A 21,580-nucleotide genomic window follows, 5' to 3' on the forward strand; every position below is an offset into this window, starting at 1 on the left:
TTTATATAAAAAAAAAACTGTAGCAAATGCCAGAAATGTATTAAATGAACTGGTTTAATCACACAAGCAAGTATTAGTATGGAATGTAAAACTGAGAGTGTGCCGAAGGTCAGCTGTGGGATTATTCTAAATATACCTGAAAGTAACTTGACTGTGATTTAAGTTGTTGTCTTTGCAACAGTTGAGAGAAGGTGAACTGAATAATCCGTGTATCATTCGTTCATTTGATATTCAATTGAGAATCAAAATCGGAAAATTAAAAAACCAATTCGTTTTTTCGTTTTTTCGTTTTTGAATATAATACCAAAAAACGAATAACGGCTTGTATTTTGTATTTTTATTTGGTTATCCAAACAAAAATTGGAAATTTAAAAAACGGACCAGGAGCCGAATTTGATTTTGATTTTGAACTTGACCCATTTGTGTGCCCTGGAAGTTACTGATTTGTTTATTCTTGGTGGGTTTCTGTTGCGCGGGAGTTCACTGCAGTGTTATCTACACAGTCTGTATTGCTGTAGGCTTTGGATGGAGTTGAGGATGGAGAGTTTTATCTTGTTCAGAGGAACTAAACGCGTTGCAGTGAAAGAAGACGATATGACAACAGAAAATACATGTCTTTTTCGCTTAAGGTCGTGTTGAACACAGAACCTTCTAACACTCATTGCAGAACATCGCTGGATCCCCATTTGCTGCAACGTGCACGAAATCTCTTCATGCGTCTTACCACCTTCAAAAAGATCTTTAATTAGGCCAGAATGTGGTTCCAGTCCGGCCATGCTGCCTACAGCAATACAGACTGTGTAGATAACACTGCAGTGAACTCCCGCGCAACAGAAACCCACCAAGAATAAACAAATCAGTAACTTCCGGGGCACACAAATGGGTCAAGTTCAAAATCAAAATCAAATTCGGCTCCTGGTCCGTTTTTTAAATTTCCAATTTTTGTTTGGATAACCAAATAAAAATACAAAATACAAGCCGTTATTCGTTTTTTGGTATTATATTCAAAAACGAAAAAACGAAAAAACGAATTGGTTTTTTAATTTTCCGATTTTGATTCTCAATTGAATATCAAATGAACGAATGATACACGGATTCTGAATCACTGAAGAATTTGAGAAGTTGAAATCGTTTTTATTCACTGAATTAATTAAAAGTATTAAAAAATCCTAAATGTGAATTTTGTACTGAACAATGTACTATATGTTTGTTTTTCTATAGTTTTATATTTACCATTTCTTCAAATGAATATATTGTTCGTATCAATTATAGTTAGTATCAATTATTATGCAAATTATGAAGTGGCTCTCCTGACACAAGACAATATTTAAACACGTATGGTTTCACAACAGTCTGTTTTCATAATTAAACCAAAGATTATTCAGGGAAATTAAAGCTTATGTAACTATGTATTAGTAGCTACATTCCCACCCCCCAATCCCCTCTCTCCCCCTCGCCTTTATGACCAATGTGGAATATAAGTGTCAGTATGAGTTAGTGATTGAGTGTGAGTGAGTGAGTGAGTGTGTGAGACAAATGAAAAAGAAGCCAAAGTGCAGACAGTGCCAAATACATGACGTGTTTATTTTTAAATATATGTATCAAGAGAATTGTTGTTTTCAATAAATCTATTTTCAGCATGTCTTTATTCTTCTGTGACTCTTTATTAGACAAAACACTCTTTGTTTTACTGCAGTTATTTTTATTCTTTTTAATTATTTTTCTATGTCATGCACATTTTACTGCTACTCCTGCTCCAATTTATCCATGTATGGATATGTGGTGCCTCAGTGGTTTAAGGTGGAGGCCACATTCTAACAGTAGTCTTGTAGTCAGTAGTATTGTAAGTTCATCTTTACCCGGGAGAGACAATGTTCAATATGATGCTCTCTTGTCTTTAAGAAAAATGTCTGTGATCCTTTTCAGAAACCCTGTTCAGCTCATTAATGAGGCCTTCAGGGGTTAACTCAGGGTTACTGAAGGACCCGAGCTTACAGTAGATGGCAGTATTTCACATTTAGCTGTGTTTTGCTGATCCAGGTTAGAACTGCATACAGTAGCTGGAAAGTTTAACCTGCACCTGTTAACCTGTTGCATATTTAACACTGACATAATCCCATATTAGGTGTTCTCCCTGTGGAAGTGTGCGGTCACAACAGATCACTGGTTCAGCACAGCTAATGAGGCTTGTCTTAGTGTGCCTACAATAAAACTGAGCATGCATTCATTTTAAAGCAAGATCGGTTTTGCCTGTAAAATTTACCAAACCTATGGTATACTATGGGTCACTTTCCCAAACAGGGATTAAGCCTATTCCTAGATAAAATTTTCCTTTAAGCAGGACATCTTAGTTTAAAACGCTATATAGTCCAAGACTACGCTTAATCCCTATGCGTCTATGGTGTTTGAGAAAAAAAACAATGAGTGAAACATTTTCACAAATCACAAATGACTATTATTTTGTTTTTCGGACTAGACATATGTGCACAATGGGCCTTTTTGTTTGCGCAATCTACACTTGTCAGTTTTCCAGACCAAGATTAAGCCTAGTCATATACTATATTTTCCATTTAGTCTGAGACTAGCTGCACCTATATGTTTGTTGCCATCCCTTCTAACAAATACATTGCTGCCACAGATATGATAATGCATATCATATCTGCAAGCATAGCTTGTCTAGTTGCTTTAGTGAAGCATTGCCAGAAGAATAGGACCTATTTATATCATGCCTCATGCCAGACATGCACTAGAGGGGCTTCAAGCAACCCAGCATTAAGCTGTGGAGCAGCAGGAGTTGAGAATCAGGTGGGGTGATGATCATCCAACATCCTGACAGTCAAATTCTCATAGCAATCAGTCAAATGCAATCTAGTCACAAAAATTAATATGTTGAATGTATCTAGATGTATCTATTACCATTACTTTTATTGTACATTGTCGTTTGAAGTATATTAGTTAATAAGTTAAACTGCACTTCAGGATAATAATTTTACATGCTGGTATATATATTTTAAAATACTATGACTATATCAACACATACCATGCAAAATTAAGTCAGCCATCACTAAAGATCAGCTGAATAATTTAACAATTTTTTTTACTACTTCTACCTTTTAAAAATATAATTTTAATACATTTCAGCACATCATGCTTAGAATTCAGCTTCAGCTCTGCCCAACAGCCAGTGATGCGATTCAGGTGTATAAAACAGCAGACAGGGTGGACAGGTGGACTGCAACTCAACTATGAGAAGGAGGAAGAGGAGGAGGAGCCATATAAAGAGCTCATTCCTCTGCACAGGTGAGTAGCTGCTATTTAATGAGTGAGATGTTAGAAAGCTGAGACAATTTCTCCACACCTTACAACCTGCTTTCCCTTTCTCGGTAAGATAACTCCTTTTACAAATTGTTGGGATTAGTGTCATGTAATCTGAAATCATGAAGCTGGAATTACATATGTAGGCTAGTAATTTAAATGGGATTGAATGAGAGAGAGCGTAGGCTAACAAATGTTAAAGCTAGTATGTTGAACTAACTAATACTTTATACTGTGACTAAAATGTCCTGTAACTAAACATGATGCAGAGAAAGAAGAATGGTTTAAGCTCTGATATATTTATTAGTAAATAAAGTGAGGGGGATTAATAGAATAGGATAGGACCATATTATGACTAATCTTGTATTTATAGAAGGTAGAAAAGTAGACAAATCAATAAAATGAAATGTATGTATAAACAATTATTTTTCTGTTTAAATTGATGCCCACTTTGTTGTATCTGAATATGTGGGTCCTAATGTTCTGAATGTAAAATAATAATCTTATATTAATATGTCTAATTCTGTTTCTTTACTTGTCGAATTGATTTTTTTTTGTTCTTTTTGCCTTTTAGTAGTTACTTATAGAGCACAAGTGCTGGAAAAGGCTTAATGTCAAATGCTCATTCTCATCCCCTTAAGCTGCAGACAAAAGGCTAGTTAAATATTTGATGCTCTCCTGTCCTCCTATTCCCACTAAACATCATCAGTCTGCTGGGGCCAAACCACTTTTTACCTCTCGGACACTGGATCTCTCTAACAGTGTGTGAGAAGTTGCTCTGTGGATCTGAGGGGGTCATGGGTCAGCAGGTGTTCTTGATGAGGCGAGAAACAGAACCATGTGACGCTGATGATGCAAGAGAATGCGTTTTGGACAATACTTGCAGATGTTATTCAGTTGCTATTATGTAGGTGCTGACTTGCTACATGTGCAAAAAATTGTTGTGGATCCTTTTTAAAAAGTGGTTCTTTACTGTGGGTGTGGAATTTGTTGCTGTACACAGGTCACCCCTGCAGAAAACATCATGGTATCTCAGCTGGAGAACGCAATGGACAGCCTCATAAAAGTGTTCCACACGTATTCTTCCAGAGAGGGAGACAAATACAAGCTGAGTAGAGTGGAGCTGAAGAGTCTTCTACAGGGAGAACTAAGTGACTTCTTAGCAGTGAGTTGAATTTATTAAACCTATTGGCAGCAAATTATTTTTTGGCTTAGGTTTGGACAGTAGTTTCTTGCTTTATACACTTAAGGTTGGTTTCCTGGTTCATAGATTATACTTAAATTACAATAAAAAAATCTGTATTTGCAATTAAGTGTAATTTAAGACACTAGGCTTAACCTCTCTCTGGGATGTACCCCATAATGCCCTAGGTAGCATTTATGCACAGTTTCTAGCATTGCTTAATAATAAGCTTAAGATATGCGTACTGTTTTTCCATTCTAGGCAACTAAAGATCCGCTGGTTGTGGAGAAGATAATGTCTGATCTGGATGAGAACCGGGACGGAGAGGTGGACTTCCAGGAGTTTGTAGTTTTAGTGGCAGCCCTTACTGTGGCTTGTAATGATTTCTTTGTTGAAACTATGAAACACTGAGAAGTTAAGGTTATCTTCTGTGGCTCATTAATAAAATATTGCAATGAACTTCTGTTAAGTTTGTTTAAACTAATTTTTTTCTTATCCTTTTTTAAAATAATTGGTCTCAAATCAGCATAGTCAAGGGATGTAGCAAGTTAATTTGGACTAAGCAATCCCATGTAAAGCCCTATAGGAAAAAAAAATAGATAAGCTGTTTGAGTTTTGATCATTTTAGTAGTACGGCTGATAAAATATTCTCACTTCAAAGGTGCCATCTAGAGGTTAACTTTTTTTTTTCTTCTCAATTAAGGTCTTTTTATAAAATGTACAAATTATCCTATTGTTTTCCAAATGTATCCAACAGTTGAGGCTAATTAATGGCAGAGACAGTAATCAGTGTGATTCTCACTCAGACATGTAAAAAAAATCTCTTTATTTTCAGATACTTGGGAAACTCACCCTTGTTCATTTTAACAGCTTTTTTTGTTTCTGAATCCAGCCCAGTACAGAGCAAGTTCATTTTTGTGCCATTTAAATGTTTCATGAGATGCCGGAGATCCTGAGCTCTGATATCACATTAATGAAGCTGAGGTCTCGGGGACAGCACAATGGCTAGAGGCCACCAAAGTCCACCACATAGCAGTGCCAGTGTAATCCCATACGCACACCATTGCCCAGATCTTCCTAGTAAGTTAATCAAGTATCAAATCTGGTAATTAATCAGAGTCAATAATGTAAAACAACACGTGTAACACATCTACTCTGGTAACTACACTCTTTAAAATATGGGTGTTACAAGGGGATCTTTGGGTGATGCCATAGAATAATAAATTCAGGGTTCAAAATTGGTAACTGTTTTTTGTAACAGATGTGTGAAGAATCTGAAGAACCATTTGGATTTAAGGTTGATGTAAAGGCTCTTTTTTTAAACTGATAGTTATTCAAAGCTATTTTACAGCATGCTTTAAAAAAATAATTGTAGAACTTTTCTGAATTCATATATATTTTAGTCTCTGCTGCAAGAAGAGGAATGGTTTAAAGTGTCCCAAAGGGTAAGCCGGCAAAGAGGTAACTGTCAAAGTTTTGTATTAACAGCAAATCAATTAAAAACACAAATTGTCAAACAAAAAAAAAAACTATCATAAATTCAAGTATTAAAGGCTGACATAAAATACTAGACAGGTAAAAACAAGTGTAAAACAGTGTACAGACCTAGTTTATGCTGCATTAAAAAGAAGCTTCAAAAATATGAATTTCTTTCTTCTTAGTGTTCCTGAACTGCCACAGTCCAGGTTTGTCCAGACAATCAGACAGAGGCCATAAAATGCTCCTGGAACAACTCGATGGAAATTCTTCTCAAGGGAAGGTTGGACCGGTACACTTAAAAAATCTGTTTGATCAGCAATTTTAAATTCAGACCACAGCTTTCGCAGACATAATTCCCATAATAAGCAGGTTTAAATTGTAATCTGTGTAACTCCTTTTAAACAAACCCAGTCCTGAGCTTCTGAACTCTGACTGCAGATGACTTGGAATTATTCCACTAATGAATCTCTTCTCCGTCTGCTTTTGGTTTCACTGCCACCAGCACAAAGTTTCGGGGGGATAGAGCTGGATCAAACAGAGGAACCAACCGGCTCTGGAAACCTGAGAACACCAAATATAGACATTATATTACTCTGTAGCTAGCCACATAATCATACTTGAGCTAATGTGTAGTGAACATGATTTAGGCTGGTTTCCTGGACAGATATTAAGATTAGTGTTGAATTTCTTTTTAATAGAAAACCTCTGTTTACAATGCTGTGTATTCCAGGACTAGGCTTAATGCCTGTCTAGGAAACTGACCCTAAGACATTTTATAATGATAATAATAAAGCACTAAAAACTATGTTTGCTATAATTTTAACATTATATAAGACATCCATTGTGGAATACTACAGACCACAGGCTTTATGTATAAAGTACAATAACGCTGAGGCCTCATCCACATGTATTTAGATATTTGTTCAGGTTTTTGTCTGGGTTTCAGCCTCCTGTCCACAGGAAAACATATTTCACCGGACCATACAGGGTATGCATGCTAATGCAAGCATTTTGTGTGTGTGTGGGGTAGGATTTTTTTCTCTCAAAAACAGAGGGATAGAAATCTCCATACTGAAAAAAAAAACAGATACGTGTGTACATAGCCCGTGATGAAATGAACAAATCCATCTGAGAGTTGACTGATTAAATGCTAATCAGTGAATTCTACTGCCCCCTAGCAGTTGTAAACATAAGTACCTCTCTCCTGCAGAAACAGCGTTCTGTCCAACAGAACCAGGGTCTCCACCACCGGAGCCAGCAGCAGAGCCAGGCTAAAATACACCACCACTCTACCCTGCTGCTCCAGCATGCGCTCCACACAGACCTGGTCGAAGGGAAGGTCAGCAGGTAGGCCCACACGAGGAAGCCCTAATCGGGCATACCTACAGAAGTAAACACAGAAGTTATATAATAAAACTGCAAATAAATCTCTTAGTTAATTTAAAGTGATAATTTAACATATTTTTGCTAATGTCAACCTCTTCAGTTTTACAATAAAGATGTGCACTTATGTGGGTAACAAATAAAAGCTTAAATTGTTACATACTGGAAATATGCTTTTGGTTTATTATCATATGACATTTATTCTATTAAATAATAAAAAAGAATAAATGTACAGACACAATTCAGCCTTCAAGTGCTTAAAGTTACAGCTCTGGAAAAAAATTATACCTATAAAGTGCAAAATCAGAAAAAACTGATTCAGAAACTAAAGTGGTCTATGTTTGAGTAAAATTAACATTGTTGTTTTATTCTATAAACTACTGACAACATTTCTGCTAAATTCCAAATAAAAATATTGTCATTTAGAGCATTTATTTGCAGAAAATGAGAAATAGCTGAAGTAACAAAAAGAAGCAGAGCTTTCAGACCTTAAATAATCCAAAGAAAACAAGTTCATATTTATATTATAAGTTTTAAGAGTTCACAAATTAATATTCAATCACAGTTTTCATGCATCTTGGCATGTTGTCCTCTACCAGTTTTGCACACTACTTTTGGATAACTTTACTCCTGGTGAAACATTTAAGCAGTTCAGCTTGGTTTGATGACTTGTGATCATCAATCTTCCTCTTGATTATATTCCAAACGTTTTCAATTTGGTAAAATCAAAGAAACTTTTTTTAATTTGTTTTATCCAGAGCTGTATATCTAAGCCTGTCATGACAACTTATTGTATAATATGTGGACATAACTGCCATAATAATTTCTCTTCTTTCCTAGCAAGAACAGCCCCTTAAATGTCAATGAGCCAGCATTAGAAATGTTTTATTTATTCAGGATATTTTATATTCCATTATTTATATTCCAATTATATTGTCTGAATATTCTTAACAATTAAAAGTTCACTGCTCTTTAAAAGGATATGCTATTATACTATTATATCGTTAGATCAGTGGCATATAATGGTCCTAAACTGTCAAAAACATTTATCTCAATTGTTTTAGAGTCTATAAATGGTCTAACAAAAAAAATAGTTTTTTTGACAGGCCTATTTATTTCCTTAACATTTTAATATATGTTTTACAAATGCATGTTCGTAAAGATTTTGACAGTAAGAGTGATACTAACTCTGAGAAGGACAGTGTATGGGCCTTTTTGATGGTCTGGATGCCTGCTCTGCACAGGTGAGGCCTCTCTGCTCTGATGATGGTCTCCAGTGTTGCTCTGTAGCAGTGCGTTTTCAGCAACCCACTCTCCTCTCTCAGTCTCTGAAGATAGTCCTCCATCGCATGGCATGCCCCCTCTCGTGCTTTATAGGACAGCTCATGTCCAGGCAACCCTCTCACCCACTCACTCATTGGGTAGCCATAGTCTGACTGAGACACTTCTTCTGAGGTGTCAGAAAGTGGAAATGAAACAAGTCCAGGAGGGTTGGGGTTCTCCTTGGTAGTGATCTTCATATAGCAGCAGGCCACAGAGGTGATTCCTTGAACATGGGGGCAGTTAACAAAATGACGGAGGAGAGTAGCACTAAGGTCTCCACATGCATGAAGCCCAGTCAGGACAAAATCTGAACTCTTGGTCCTTTGGGTAAATGAATGGACTTCCTCTGGAGTTGAAGTTGAAGTCAATTCACATTCATTTCTGGATGCAAGACCTAAAGGTGTCTCTTTAAAAATGTCTTTGTTACATGGCTGGTTAAGAAGAGGTTCTGTTGTTACACCAACTGACTGGACTAGAAGAGACACAGGCTGTTTCGCATCAGCTTTTGCACAGCATTCCTCTGTGCACGAGTGTTGGCTTCCACAAACAAGTCTGCTTTCAACCTCATGTCCCTGGCCTGATACAGATACTCGCTGTCTCTTTTTACATGGTGCTACTGAGCTTGGATAACTCTCACTTTCCTTCTCCCTCTTCCCCAGCTGCTGGACAAAGACCTCCCAGGTAGCTCTGGGGTTGACCCAGCCAAGCACATGCTGAGGTGCAGGACCAATGGCTAATAGTGGAGAGGTGCCAGTCTGGAAAAGTGAAAACACAGAAAGATTCTCCTTATTGAGATGAGAACATTTGTTTAAACCAATACTGTTCACAGGTAATTTCCCTCCAGGTTAAAAGGAATATGGAATAAATGTAAAAAATATGTAATATTAATGATACCCTTTGATTCTCCTTGGCCAGTGTAAGCAGGAGCTGTCCATCAAACTTGGATGCCATGGAAACTAGATTGGGATCAGCTTCAATGCCAGTAACATCTAGCCCAAGTCCAAAGGAGAGAAAACGGGTCAAATGGCCCTGTGATAAAGTGAGGTAGGCGAAAAAAAATAAGTTCTTAACAATCAATTGCAATGACAGTATTTACAGCACTCTGAAAAAGCTCTGACAAATACAAGACAAATACAACCTGAACCTGAACAAACTAAAAGTAATTTTATTTACTGAAGAGAAAACGCTGTCTATCCAAGATTTAATCTTATTAAGTTAAATTAATAATATTCAATAAAAATAATTTTTCATTACTTTGTGGCATTGCACATGCAGCAATGTGTTTGCAATAAGAATGCTAAAAATAGTACATTTTGTAGCCCTACTGGTAATAAAGGATTCTACAGCTGCATCCTACATTTGCATTCTGTATATTGTATACTATTAAGTTGTATTTTATGTTGAACTGCATTTTATTGTGTATTTATATGTTAATATGTACATATTTCAGTATTACACATTGAATATTTTCTTATGTAACAAATACAAGTTTAAACTTCAAATGAAATGCACTGTGAGAGCTATTTACCTGCCCGGACCCAACATCAACCACATTGCTACACTGAGTCTGGTCACACAGCTGCTTAACCAACTGAAATAAAACAGGTGGAACACAGGTGAGGTAAACTTTATATTCATGCTATCATTGTGAATAATAAAAAAATAAAACCTGAAATCTGCTGAAATGGATCATTTAGATTACAACTCGCTATGTTTTCACCAACCCACCATTCCAAGTTTGCGGATCTCGTGCTGTTTCTTGGGTTTCACGTGTTTTCGAAAGATGTGAGCAAGCAGAGCGCTCTGGCTGCTGTTGGACAGGAACTCCTCTGGTTTGACTGGTCCCACTGTGTCCTCCTCTACTACATAATGGTCTGAAAATGTCCGTGGAAAGGCTAGTGTGTGAGCTGTGGCTCTTAAAGCAAGTAATGAAAGTGGCCAGACTGAGGGATAACTAAAATAAAGGAATAAAAAGAAAATCACACAAAAGCCTTGTTTTTTTTTTTTTTGACAAAGCTTTAAAATTTGAATCTGAAAGATGTTTTACATGCAAAAGTAGAATGAATTTTAGGACAAGGCTGGCAATAAATAACCTGTTTGTAGGCATGTGAGGTTAGATACAGGTAGAAATACTTACATTCTGCTCTTTATTTTGTTGTCCAGCAGCAGATCTGCAATTTGAGGCGTTGTGAGGTCACTCAGAGCCTTTTGCCATCCTTCTGGTAGTGTATCCCATAGGTTCTCACTAAAAAACTCCTAGATAAACAAATAATACAATAATCTAATAAAGTAACAGCTTCTAATCTCCAAAATAAACATTACAGTTTCAACAACTGCATAAACTCACCTGCAGCCTACGCTATATAGGCTAGAACCACTTATTCTCAATGTAATGTTGACTAGGCAAATGTTACCATTGATTTACAAGGATTTTTATTCTCTCTGATCTATAATTACATTTTACAAGTTAAATCGCCAGTTACAGATACCAAGATTTACAAATACTAATTCAAGATATATCAGTAATGTAGTTTTGACTAGTAGTTTATCTATTATAATTATAATATATAATTAATTATAATTATAAGCTGTATTATAATTGTTTTTGTTTGTAGTTGTACAGTTCCTACTTCACATAGAGAGATATAAAATAAAATAGTAAATTTTTCATCATGGAATACAGTTTTCTTTCCTCTTCCATACAATTTTGAGCATCATTGATTCATTGTTGAAATGCAAGCTGGGTTAGGGCTGCAACTAATGATTATTTTAAAAGGTATTTCAATGTCTAGATGTTGTTAAACATGGAAATTATTGATATTTAGTGATTAAATGTGTAATCTGTTGTCTTTGGGCCCTTTTGGAGGCACAGACTAAGTTGATTGTAAACGATGCCATTTAGTGAGCAGTTTTAAACCTCTACAATGTAATTCAGATATCTACAATTATAATTTTTACTATAACTTTCGATAAGCAACTACCCCATTAATATAGTTAGCTGGCTTGTAACAGCTTGATAAGGTTTAATATCAAATATATTCTCTAAAAAAAATAAACATTACGGTTCCAACAACTGCATACACTAAACAAGTTCAGGTCTGCTTACTAATGTATACTATAAAAAGGGCTTTATCTAATCTGAAAACATATGATTTATGTACACAAATCTGATAAAACAGTAAAGAAAACATGCTCATTACAATGATGTAGGAGTCGGATATGTGTTTGTATCTGGACAGGAACGATATGAGCCTCTCAGACAAATCCTTCTGCTGCTGCTCAGAAAACGTGGAAGAAAACATGATCCAGTTCAGCCAGTTCTCCAGCTAATCAGCTCCTTTCCGCTCTATACAATAAACTGAAGGAGAGTCCGGGTTTCAGACAGGCTGCCATTAGAGGAAGACTCTTATATACAAACACACGCTCAGACACACAGGGCTAGCCGTGGTTCAGCTCGGAACCACGCGGAAAACCGCCGTGCTCAACCCGGAACTACATTCAGGTTACTCGCGCGTGTGTGCTGGAGTCCCTGTTCCGCAGTGAAGCTCCGCTGAAGCCCAGAGAGACTCAGATAAAGGCGGTTTCTAAGCTTTTTATACATTTCTCCTGCAGAAGGGAATAAAGGTAAGATATCTGACACCCTGATGAATAGAGTCTATTGATTAATTAGACACGGAGATAAGCGGAAATACAGTACATCTACTGATGTTTTATCATTAGCTTCTGTTAGCTAGTTGGCTAAACAACCCATAGCTAACGTTGCATGTTTTGGATACCGCTAAAAAACAAACCAGCGGTATATCATGGTGAGCCGTGACAAGCATCTCCAAAAGCGCATCTCACTATTTAACTATCCGCGACGTAAGTAGGCGAATACATCAGCATTTACGTTATATATGCTTTATATATGTAGTTCAGTTTATATATGTTATTTGTTAGGGGTGGGCGATTTGGCCCTAAAACAATATCATGATATTTCATGGTATTTTTGTGATAACGATACTCTTGGCGATATGACAAAACATTAAATAAAAACAAAATCAAGAATGCACTACTACAACAAAATAAAGATATGATATGTCACACCCTTAACTGAGATATTAACTGAGATAAAAAAAATATTAGATTTGTAACAGAAATAAATGATCCAGAATGTAATGATACTAATAAAGCACTTCAAATATCTCCATATATCCAGGATTAAAGTAAAATAAGTGAGGCTTAACAGATATAATCTGTCTCTAGTAGATATATAATCTAATGTAAAAAGAGAACAGCATAAATTCCACTTTCTTAAAAATAGCAAAAGAAAAAAGTAGTGTATATACTAGTTTTCCACAATGTTTTTTGGCTCCTGACAAAAAAAAAAGAATTGTTGTTGTTTAAATGTCTCATTCTACACTGCATGAATGCAAAAGAAGCTAAAGAATAAAATACAAACAAGATTTACATATTTAATGTTAAAGTGAAGTTTAAAACTATCAACCAAAAAAAATCTCAATACACAATTAAAAAAAAAAAAATTGATGTGTAACATTTCATTAGAGATGAATAAACATTTATTTAACATTCTTGTGCTACCTGAGCTAGGAACACTTATCCTTAATGTACTGATCCTGTTCACTAGTCATATGTTACTATTGATTTACATGTAAAAATGTGTGTATATAATATAATTTTAGATTATTATTATTATTTTTACTACTACAGTTTGTATCTGTAATTACAAAATCTAGAAGCAACTAGGTTACTAATATTATGCTGACTTGTGCAGCTTGATATAAGATTCACTGTGAAGCTCTGAGTTTTGTTTTCTTTCTTTTTTAATGGGCATCAATGTTAAAAATGTTTTCATTCTATTCTGTGGTAAAATTAATTAAGTAAATAAATAACCTAAATGTCATAAGCATAAGCAACTTACATCAACAATACACCATCAATTTGCAACATCAGCATGAACACTTTGAGGCACAAAGTTGACAAGATCTGATTTTTGCTACCATTGTTTATTAAAGGTGGTTCTTACATTCACAGCTTCAGTTGACTGAAACTAAGGAACCTGTCAACTTATGATTGCCCTTGGTTGATGAGAAATAATTGTTTAAATGCTTAACGTTCCTATTAGGATTCTTCTTTTATTTATCTTCTTAACCACTTCTTCATTTTCAAAGTTGTGGTGAGCATAGAGCCTTCCTGGAATCATATTTTACATATTTTTCATCATAGTTTAGGTATTTATAAAACCATGAACATGTAACATGTAACAACACAAGAATGTTACCATTCCATTCTGTGGTGAAATGAATTAAGTAAATCAATAACCTAAATGTCATAAGCTTTCAAATTAAATTATGTAAAAAAAATGAAAGCAACAAAAATAGGATGTACGTTTTTTTGTATAACTATGTACGATGATATACTACATTTAAAATTGTCTGATACATGTTGTTGTTGTTGATGTTTTCTTCTCAGGTTGGATTGGGTGTTCATATGGATGGAGTCTCCTGATCTAAGTGGGTACTGCTGAGCCTGGTGCTTTTATTTTAGATAAGTATCTCAGGGACATTGGTCTGCCTGATGAGGAAAGACTTTTAATATCTTTATAGGTTTTCCTCAGATACGTGGTAGAAAATGTCAGACATTATGCTGAACCTAAACATGGATGGCCCCCGCCAAGGACAAAGAAAACCTGAAGGAAATTCCAAACACAAGCGTTTTGTTAGGAAAAGGCACTTCCTGGAGCGAAAGGGTCTACTGAATGAAAAGCAAAACACAAATTACCACGACAAGCAAAGGAACTGCAAGAAACCATGGTATGGGCAAAGGGATAAGAAGGACCATTCTCATTCTGGTGCTGTTTTCCCTAAATTTGTTAATTCTCATCATGAATCATCCTCACACCCTTCCAGTTCTATGCAAGGCCACCATAACTGTGCTTCTAAACACAACAAGGAATCCTCTGTGCCTTCAAGTTCAACATCTCGAGGAGAATCCACTTCATCAGTACAGAGACTGACACCAGAATTAAGAAACGCACATAAATATGTAGCCATTGACTGTGAGATGGTAGGGACAGGGCCCAAAGGGCATTGCAGTGAACTTGCCCGCTGCAGCATAGTCACCTATGATGGGGATGTGATTTATGACAAGTTCATCCAACCTGTGAACCCAGTCACGGACTTTCGCACTCGCTGGAGCGGGATCAGGCGGCAAGATCTACGCGATGCAACACCTTTCAAACAAGCCCAGAGAGATGTAAGGAATGCTAACAATTGTACACTTTTAATCTGGTAACCCCTCGTTAGTCTTTTTTTTATGTCATTCATGAGCGTGTTTTTTTCTGTCGTCATGCAGATTTTAAAAATCCTCTCAGGAAAGGTGGTTGTGGGACATGCCATTCATAATGACCTAAAGGTTTTACATTATTCCCATCCCACCTGCCTTATAAGAGATACCTCACGCATACCAATCTTAAATCAGAAAGCTGGACTGCCCAAGGACTCCCCTGCCTCCCTGAAGAAACTGACCAAGCTTCTCTTCAACAAAGACATACAGGTGGGTTCGGTCAAGAGGCCTTATTGAAAAGCTTAGGACTGTTGCACCAGCTTCACATGTTTAAATGTGTATTAGCTTCAACACAACTATTTTGTTGCATTCAGAATTGTTGTTTCTCCATTTTTAGAGTTTCTCACTTTTTAAAATAATGTAAAGCTACCAGTTGTTCTTTACATTGTTTCAAAATATAAAGAGGAAAGTCTTTTTTCCTTCTGTAAAGTTTTGAAGATAAAACAAAATGTTTGCATGAATGTGAAAATTTACAAAATGTAGGTTTATGAATGACTAAATCAACATTGATTGTACCATCCAGAATGTAGAGCCTAATATTTCCTAAGTCTTTACAACTTACAACATCAACAATGCAACATCAATTTGCAACATCAGCATGAACACTTTGAGGCACAAAGTCGGCAAGCTCTGATTTTTGCTACCATTGTTTATTAAAGGTGGTTTAAAAGCCACTTCAACACAAAAAATCTTACATTCACAGCTTCAGTTGACTGAAACTAAGGAACCTGTCAACTTATGATTGCCCTTGGTTGATGAGAAATAATTGTTTAAATGCTTAACGTTCCTATTAGGATTCTTCTTTTATTTATCTTCTTAACCACTTCTTCATTTTCAAAGTTGTGGTGAGCATAGAGCCTTCCTGGAATCATATTTTACATATTTTTCATCATAGTTTAGGTATTTATAAAACCATGAACATGTAACATATATATCCCACCCTTTTCTTCTGTACTGAATATTGTTGTCCATGAAAGGCAGAATCTGTGTTTTTTGAATAGCAGCATGATTCTTCTGTGTTTAGTTTTTTTGTTGCTGTGTGTGCAGAGGTTAGTTGTTGCTAATTGACATATATATTGAAACTAAGTACAGTAAAATGGTATGTAAAGGTTTTAAAATAACTGAGATTTTAGTGAAGATTTCTTACACAGATCTAAATACAATTGATTTCATGATCTGATTAATCACTGTTTAGGACTAAAAGCATATAATCAGAAAGATGTAACTTAAAGGGTGTTTTTACACATATAGTTTGTTTGCTTTTATTGGATTTTTTTATCTTGGAGTTTTTTTTATCTTGGTTTGGTTTCACACAGAAAAAAAAAATGAAAACGCAACAGAATGCATTACAGTAAATCATATGAGAACTTACTTCCTGGTAAGACCTGTCCGTGGTGAGAGCAAGATATTAAATACAGGAAGGCCCTGTTTCCTGGACTAATGCATATTTTGTGTGGTTTTACACAGAGCAACAGAAGAGATGGCATTTGTTTACATTTGTAGCAATTTGTTGAGCAATGTACCCAGGTTAAATTACACTTGTAATTTAGCTAAAAACCTGTGGAGTTCACCTGGTTTAGTTGGTTTGGATCAAGGTAATTTTATGCTCTTCCACAAATGAACTGCTACAGAGTTTTATTTTAAGACTAGACCTAGACCTCTTCCTCACAGCTGACGTGTGGTTGTGTTTGGGTGCAGTTACCATATAGACATCTTAACAAATTGGTCACATCAAATAAAAAAGTCTAATTAAACCTTGTCAAATTAAAAAGAACTTGTGTGAAAATGCCATAATATGCTTTTGAGACACTAGAACTAGATCATTTATTCTACTTAAAAGAATAAAGCTGTGCATTAAAATCAGTTTGATTTAACAGATTTGGGCTGTATTTTTTTATTCCAGCTGGTTGTACAGATTCTTGCTTTACAGCTAATAGGTTTTAATACAAATCTACTCTTTTGCTTATAGATGGGAAAGAAGGGCCATTCATCAGTGGAGGATGCGAAAGCCACCATGGAGCTGTATAGACTGGTGGAACTGGAGTATGAGAGGACTTTGGCTTCAAAATCTGGGCACAAAAAATAACAAAAAAAAGTGAATGCTGCCAAGTGTTTTTATTCAACTCTGAATCAAATCTTTTTTTCTTTGTTTTTTTTTAACATCTCACAGTTTGAATCACTTTTCATACTGTACTTTTAGTTTTGAATACTTCAAGGGGGCTCTAATTACAAGTGATTTTGAACTGTTCTTGCTCTTTTTACAATTCTGAACAATGTGTCTTTATTACATTCTTATTGTTTAATGATTTTAAGTTTGTATTGCTTGATACACTGAAACACTTGGTAACAGTAAACTGTGGTCATTGTTCAGTGAGAGTTTTTGGAGTCTAACTCTTTCATTCCAGGTAGATGGGGTCAGAATTTGCTTAGTCTGGCTGGCTTTAGTGTGTGCTGCAGACTACAGGATGGCAGCATGTCTGAGAAAAGGGGAAGAGTTGATCTCCACTCACTCCCTTCCCCCTTTTAGGGCTGTGGTCAGCGTATTTCTGCTGTCATAAATTCAGCACCACAGCATTAATTGGTGAGTGACCTGTGTCCAAAACCAGCCTTAGCACCATCTTGCAGCTGTCTCTTCATACATCATGCTTGAGGGACTTTTCTCGAATATACGTCATCATCATAAATCTTGCATAATACCTGGCATTAGTCAGCTACTGTACGTTATTGTGGTTTCTACATGCAGGTTTCTGGATGGTCCAATTTTCACAGAATAATCAGTATTCTGATACCTTATTCTTGCAAGATGATAGTTTTGTTTATTTACTTGACTTAAATGACAAAAAAAAAATCGCACTTGCCAGAAGTCATGGGATAGCAGTACTAAAATTGATCATGAAGTTATACCTTATAAGAGAGAGCTTGGAAAACCCCCACATGTGCATCGGTTGTAAGTTGTTCACATGACAAGGTGATATTAATTATCATGTTAAGTTCGAGCAAAGCCTGATATTGGGTTCCAAATGAATGTGGACAGTGCAGTGGGTGGTAATGATGATGATGACCAGCAATGTTCACAGCGTGCAGCTACCTTTAGCGACCATTGATGTTGCGAAATTCATGGGACACAATACTTTTTTCTCTTCCCCGCCAAGCATTTGGTATATCAGCTTAAATTCTCTGGCTTACTCCGTAAAATTTCATGAGGAAACTATTGGGTCACGCTCAAATGCGCTGCTTCACATTGTCCTGTATTTACTTTAGAAAGCCACATGAATTCATCTGGAAAATTGAGCTTTGCTGAAAGGTAATAGCAGACGCAGTTGTAGACGTGGTATTCCAAAGCCAGGCGCTGTTCATAGTGGTGAGTTCATAGTTTCCTGGTTGTGGTTTGACAGGATATAACTGGAAATAACCTAATTTTAGCAGCAATGCAATTATTTGTATTAAACATGTAATATAAAACATGTAATTACATAATTTTACCAGAAAATGGTACAGCACTATGTTCACTTACAGTATCAATCTGTATTTCACAGTCCCCTCTCTAAACATTTTAGTTTCTTATTCTCCCAGTACTCCTTATTTAATTATCCTTGGCTAAGTTGGGTGTTAGAGACCTGCAGTATCCCAAGACTCTCTTCCTGAGTTAATTAATATAAATAACTTAATAACTAACAGTTTGTACTGTGTTTTAAATAGTTATAAATCTTTTAAATAGTTATATACTACTTTCCCTGTTTGATAAACATGTGGAGTCTCCTGCATTGAATGTGGATGTGATACTTGACAGAGTTTCTTGCCTGTTTACGTGGACAATTCTATCCAGATGCCTCACTGCACTGTCTACTGCGGTTTGTAATGTCTTCCATGTTAGTCCTGGTTAGGGGTGGGTGATATTGCCCTAAAATAATATCACAATATTTCATGGTATTATCGCGATAACGATACTCTTGGCAATATGAAAAAAAAAATACACTACTGCAACAAAACAAAACTTACATTTTATTATTGTATACGATATGATATTGCACACCTTTAACTGAGATATAAAAAAAAAATACAAGAATTTTAGCAGATTTGTAACAGAACTCCAAATATCTCCATATATCCAGGATTAAAGTAAAAGTAATTATACTGGACAGATATAATATAAAAGTCTCTAGTACATATTTAATAGGAAATGAGAAATGTGTGAATTTTTCTTTTGCTTAAAACAGCAAGAAAGTAGAACCCTGATGTGATAATTAGGAGTGAGTGTTATGGCACGATATTTCAAGGTATAATATCGTTCACGATGTTAATGTTGGCGATAAATGCCTGCACAATTTGCATACTCCATCCATCTGCCACCAACTTTTTGGCTTTATGTATTGTTCCAATAATTCAAATCTTGACATCAGCAAGATAACACTTCTCTTACTTTAACAATTACAGGCATTCCCAATTAATCTATTAAGAAAACACTTCATGATCACTTTACATACTGCCGTACTATGACTTCTGGCATGTCAATGTAATTTGTTAAAATATTCATTTTTGGACAAAAACTTTAAAAGCACATTTTTTTGCTTTATTAAAACTTTATTTGTAGTTCAAATGAACTATTATTAATAATTCTGTGGATCTATGTAAAAACTGTTAATTAGTCTTTTAAATTAGATAAATACTGAAAAACCTTGATTTGTGAAACACATTAAATGTTCCCAGTTCTTTTTATAATTTCCAATACACAGCATTTTCCGCTGGGTGTTAAAACATATTTTTAAAACATGAAGACACATAAAATGTAATTATACTGGTAGATCTGTTGATACATGCCAACCATCGATCCTCTCTATAACTCCTTGCCTGGAATTATTGTGATTTTAGATACTGTACCATGTGTGTCCACATTTGAAAGCCCTTATTCTAACAGCCTTTAGTGCCTAAATGAGCTTTAGCGTGACCATTTGGCCAGTCTCAGTCTGCTTCGGGACCCAGCTGATGAGGTGCTTAGCTTATATGTTAAATTCCTTCAGTGTCTGATACTGTGGCTGGCCTGTGAGCATGAAGAAAGCTGTACAAAGCTGTATTCACCCTCCTCTTTCTCTGTGGGTCATCCCAGCTGCAGCGAGGCAGATTCACCCTGCTGCTCTCATTCACTCTGTTTGCCACCAGACACCTCAGTTCCTCTGTGTCCACAGACATGAATCACAAATGGATTGCGTTTATGTTTGCAGACTTGAATCACAAATTAGTCACTTGCTGGGCATCAATGTGTCAGTGTGAATTGCAAGCAGATCACTCGGCTCCTCACGGGGCTGCCTTGCCACTGTTCCTGATGTAGGACAGGAAGAACATGCTCTTTTAATGCAGATATGATATTGAGAGCTTATGTGCTGTGTTAGCAGTACCTCTTTTTCTCTTGTTCGTGTGTCTTAGACTTTTCAGTATTTGGATAGAAAAATGCAAGCGTCGCTGTTTCCAACTCAGGCCATTATTGGATGGACAAACATATCAGCCACCATCCTCACAAAGGTGATGGTACACAGACTGCTTAGTTTCTCTGCACATCTTTCTTGCCAATGTACATATTAACAAGGACTTTCTTTTGTCAGCGTTGCTCCAGCTTGTCAAAAAAGTATATATGCTGGCTAAGAACTACCAACTTGCTTCAAACAGGCTGTTTTTTTTTTCTTTTTTTAAAGATATAGATTATATAGATATAAACTAAATTAGCTAAAATAATTAATATGGCAGTGCATACCATTTAATATATATATATTTTTTTCCAATAAAAGAAATGGTGTCACTTTATTTGGATGGTCCATTATAGATACCTCATAGATACTCAACTAACATTCAACCACATGTCTATTAAATGCAACTTAACTGTAATGTGAAAGTAAATTATTTCCTATTGAACTAGTCTTAACGTTTTAAAGCCTTAAAGTTAAGGGTTAGAATTAAGGTTTAGGTTTGGGTCAAGGTTAGGTTTTAGGGTTACGTTGAGTTGCATAATTAATAGACATTCAGTTGAATGTTATATGAGTATCCATAAGGAATTTATATGATAGGGCAATCAAAAAAAAGTTATGCCAAAGAAATTATCACTGGTTTTTCCCACCCATTTTTAAAGGCCAACTATAATTCTCAATGAATAAAGTGGTTTCTGTTTTGTTTTGGCTGTGGAAATAAATGTCAACTCCATCAGTATTTGGTAGGTGGAATGGATTTACTTGGAATCAGCAGAGCTTGTAGGGATTTATCCAGTAGGTTTCCAACCCTGGTCCTTGGCAGGCATATATGAGTGATGGTAAATAGATACACACACACACACACTTAAAATTCAGCTTTAGAAAGGCTTGTATCCTATAGGTGGTTGCATTGGGTGGTCGTCCTAGTCCTATCGCTGATTCTGACGGGGTCCATGATTAACTCCCCTCAAAAAAGAAATCCAGCTCAAGACCAGCTGGTCCTACAGAAAAAATATACCCTATGCTGGTAGGCTAGCTTGTTAACTTAATCATGACCAGCATAGGCTATGTTTTTCTGGATGACCAGCTGGTCTTG

At 35.9% G+C, this 21,580-nt stretch overlaps 3 protein-coding genes across 4 annotated transcripts; 2 read left to right on the forward strand and 1 right to left on the reverse strand.

The window, feature by feature from the left end:
* The first annotated feature begins 3,286 nt into the window (after positions 1–3,286).
* Positions 3,287–4,957, forward strand: s100a1 (S100 calcium binding protein A1). Of its 2 annotated transcripts, none has more exons than XM_007249752.4 (3): positions 3,287–3,383; positions 4,319–4,480; positions 4,760–4,957. In XM_007249752.4, exons 2-3 carry the CDS (start codon positions 4,340–4,342, stop codon positions 4,907–4,909), a joined length of 291 nt encoding a protein of 96 aa, XP_007249814.1. In that variant the 5' UTR covers positions 3,287–3,383; positions 4,319–4,339; the 3' UTR covers positions 4,910–4,957. The 2 variants fall into 2 exon arrangements, with proteins under 2 accessions (XP_007249814.1, XP_022529242.1); XM_022673521.2 differs by lacking the exon at positions 3,287–3,383 and adding an exon at positions 4,135–4,222.
* Positions 4,958–5,307: 350 nt separating this feature from the next.
* Positions 5,308–12,005, reverse strand: mettl25b (methyltransferase like 25B). The gene is made up of 8 exons (XM_007249753.4): positions 11,884–12,005; positions 10,821–10,939; positions 10,412–10,637; positions 10,212–10,274; positions 9,578–9,712; positions 8,549–9,438; positions 7,175–7,359; positions 5,308–6,538 (listed from the first exon to the last, which is right to left on the reverse strand). Exons 1-8 carry the CDS (start codon positions 11,983–11,985, stop codon positions 6,435–6,437), a joined length of 1,824 nt encoding a protein of 607 aa, XP_007249815.3. The 5' UTR covers positions 11,986–12,005; the 3' UTR covers positions 5,308–6,434.
* Positions 12,006–12,191: 186 nt separating this feature from the next.
* isg20l2 (interferon stimulated exonuclease gene 20-like 2) lies at positions 12,192–17,404 on the forward strand. The gene is made up of 4 exons (XM_022673520.2): positions 12,192–12,307; positions 14,156–14,938; positions 15,038–15,238; positions 16,998–17,404. The coding sequence occupies exons 2-4, from the start codon at positions 14,315–14,317 to the stop codon at positions 17,112–17,114; spliced, it is 942 nt and encodes a 313-aa protein (XP_022529241.1). The 5' UTR covers positions 12,192–12,307; positions 14,156–14,314; the 3' UTR covers positions 17,115–17,404.
* The last annotated feature ends 4,176 nt before the right edge of the window (positions 17,405–21,580 follow it).

This window comes from Astyanax mexicanus, chromosome 6 (assembly GCF_023375975.1).
Source record: "Astyanax mexicanus isolate ESR-SI-001 chromosome 6, AstMex3_surface, whole genome shotgun sequence".
Classification (NCBI taxonomy): domain Eukaryota; kingdom Metazoa; phylum Chordata; class Actinopteri; order Characiformes; family Acestrorhamphidae; genus Astyanax; species Astyanax mexicanus.

What these genes read in the sequence shown, in the direction of transcription:
- s100a1 (XM_022673521.2), top strand. Translation starts at nt 4,178, where the DNA reads ATGCGTTTTGGACAATACTTGCAGATGTTATTCAGTTGCTATTAT. An exon ending in TGTTATTCAGTTGCTATTAT is followed by an intron (nt 4,223 to 4,318) that starts GTAGGTGCTGAC and finishes TGCTGTACACAG; the next exon opens with GTCACCCCTGCAGAAAACAT. An exon ending in AACTAAGTGACTTCTTAGCA is followed by an intron (nt 4,481 to 4,759) that starts GTGAGTTGAATT and finishes TTTCCATTCTAG; the next exon opens with GCAACTAAAGATCCGCTGGT.
- mettl25b (XM_007249753.4), bottom strand. Translation starts at nt 11,985, where the DNA reads ATGTTTTCTTCCACGTTTTCTGAGCAGCAGCAGAAGGATTTGTCTGAG. An exon ending in TATCCGACTCCTACATCATT is followed by an intron (nt 10,940 to 11,883) that starts GTAATGAGCATG and finishes TTGTTTATCTAG; the next exon opens with GAGTTTTTTAGTGAGAACCT. An exon ending in TTGATGTTGGGTCCGGGCAG is followed by an intron (nt 9,713 to 10,211) that starts GTAAATAGCTCT and finishes ACTTTATCACAG; the next exon opens with GGCCATTTGACCCGTTTTCT.
- isg20l2 (XM_022673520.2), top strand. Translation starts at nt 14,315, where the DNA reads ATGTCAGACATTATGCTGAACCTAAACATGGATGGCCCCCGCCAAGGA. An exon ending in TCAAACAAGCCCAGAGAGAT is followed by an intron (nt 14,939 to 15,037) that starts GTAAGGAATGCT and finishes GTCGTCATGCAG; the next exon opens with ATTTTAAAAATCCTCTCAGG. An exon ending in TCTTCAACAAAGACATACAG is followed by an intron (nt 15,239 to 16,997) that starts GTGGGTTCGGTC and finishes TTTTGCTTATAG; the next exon opens with ATGGGAAAGAAGGGCCATTC.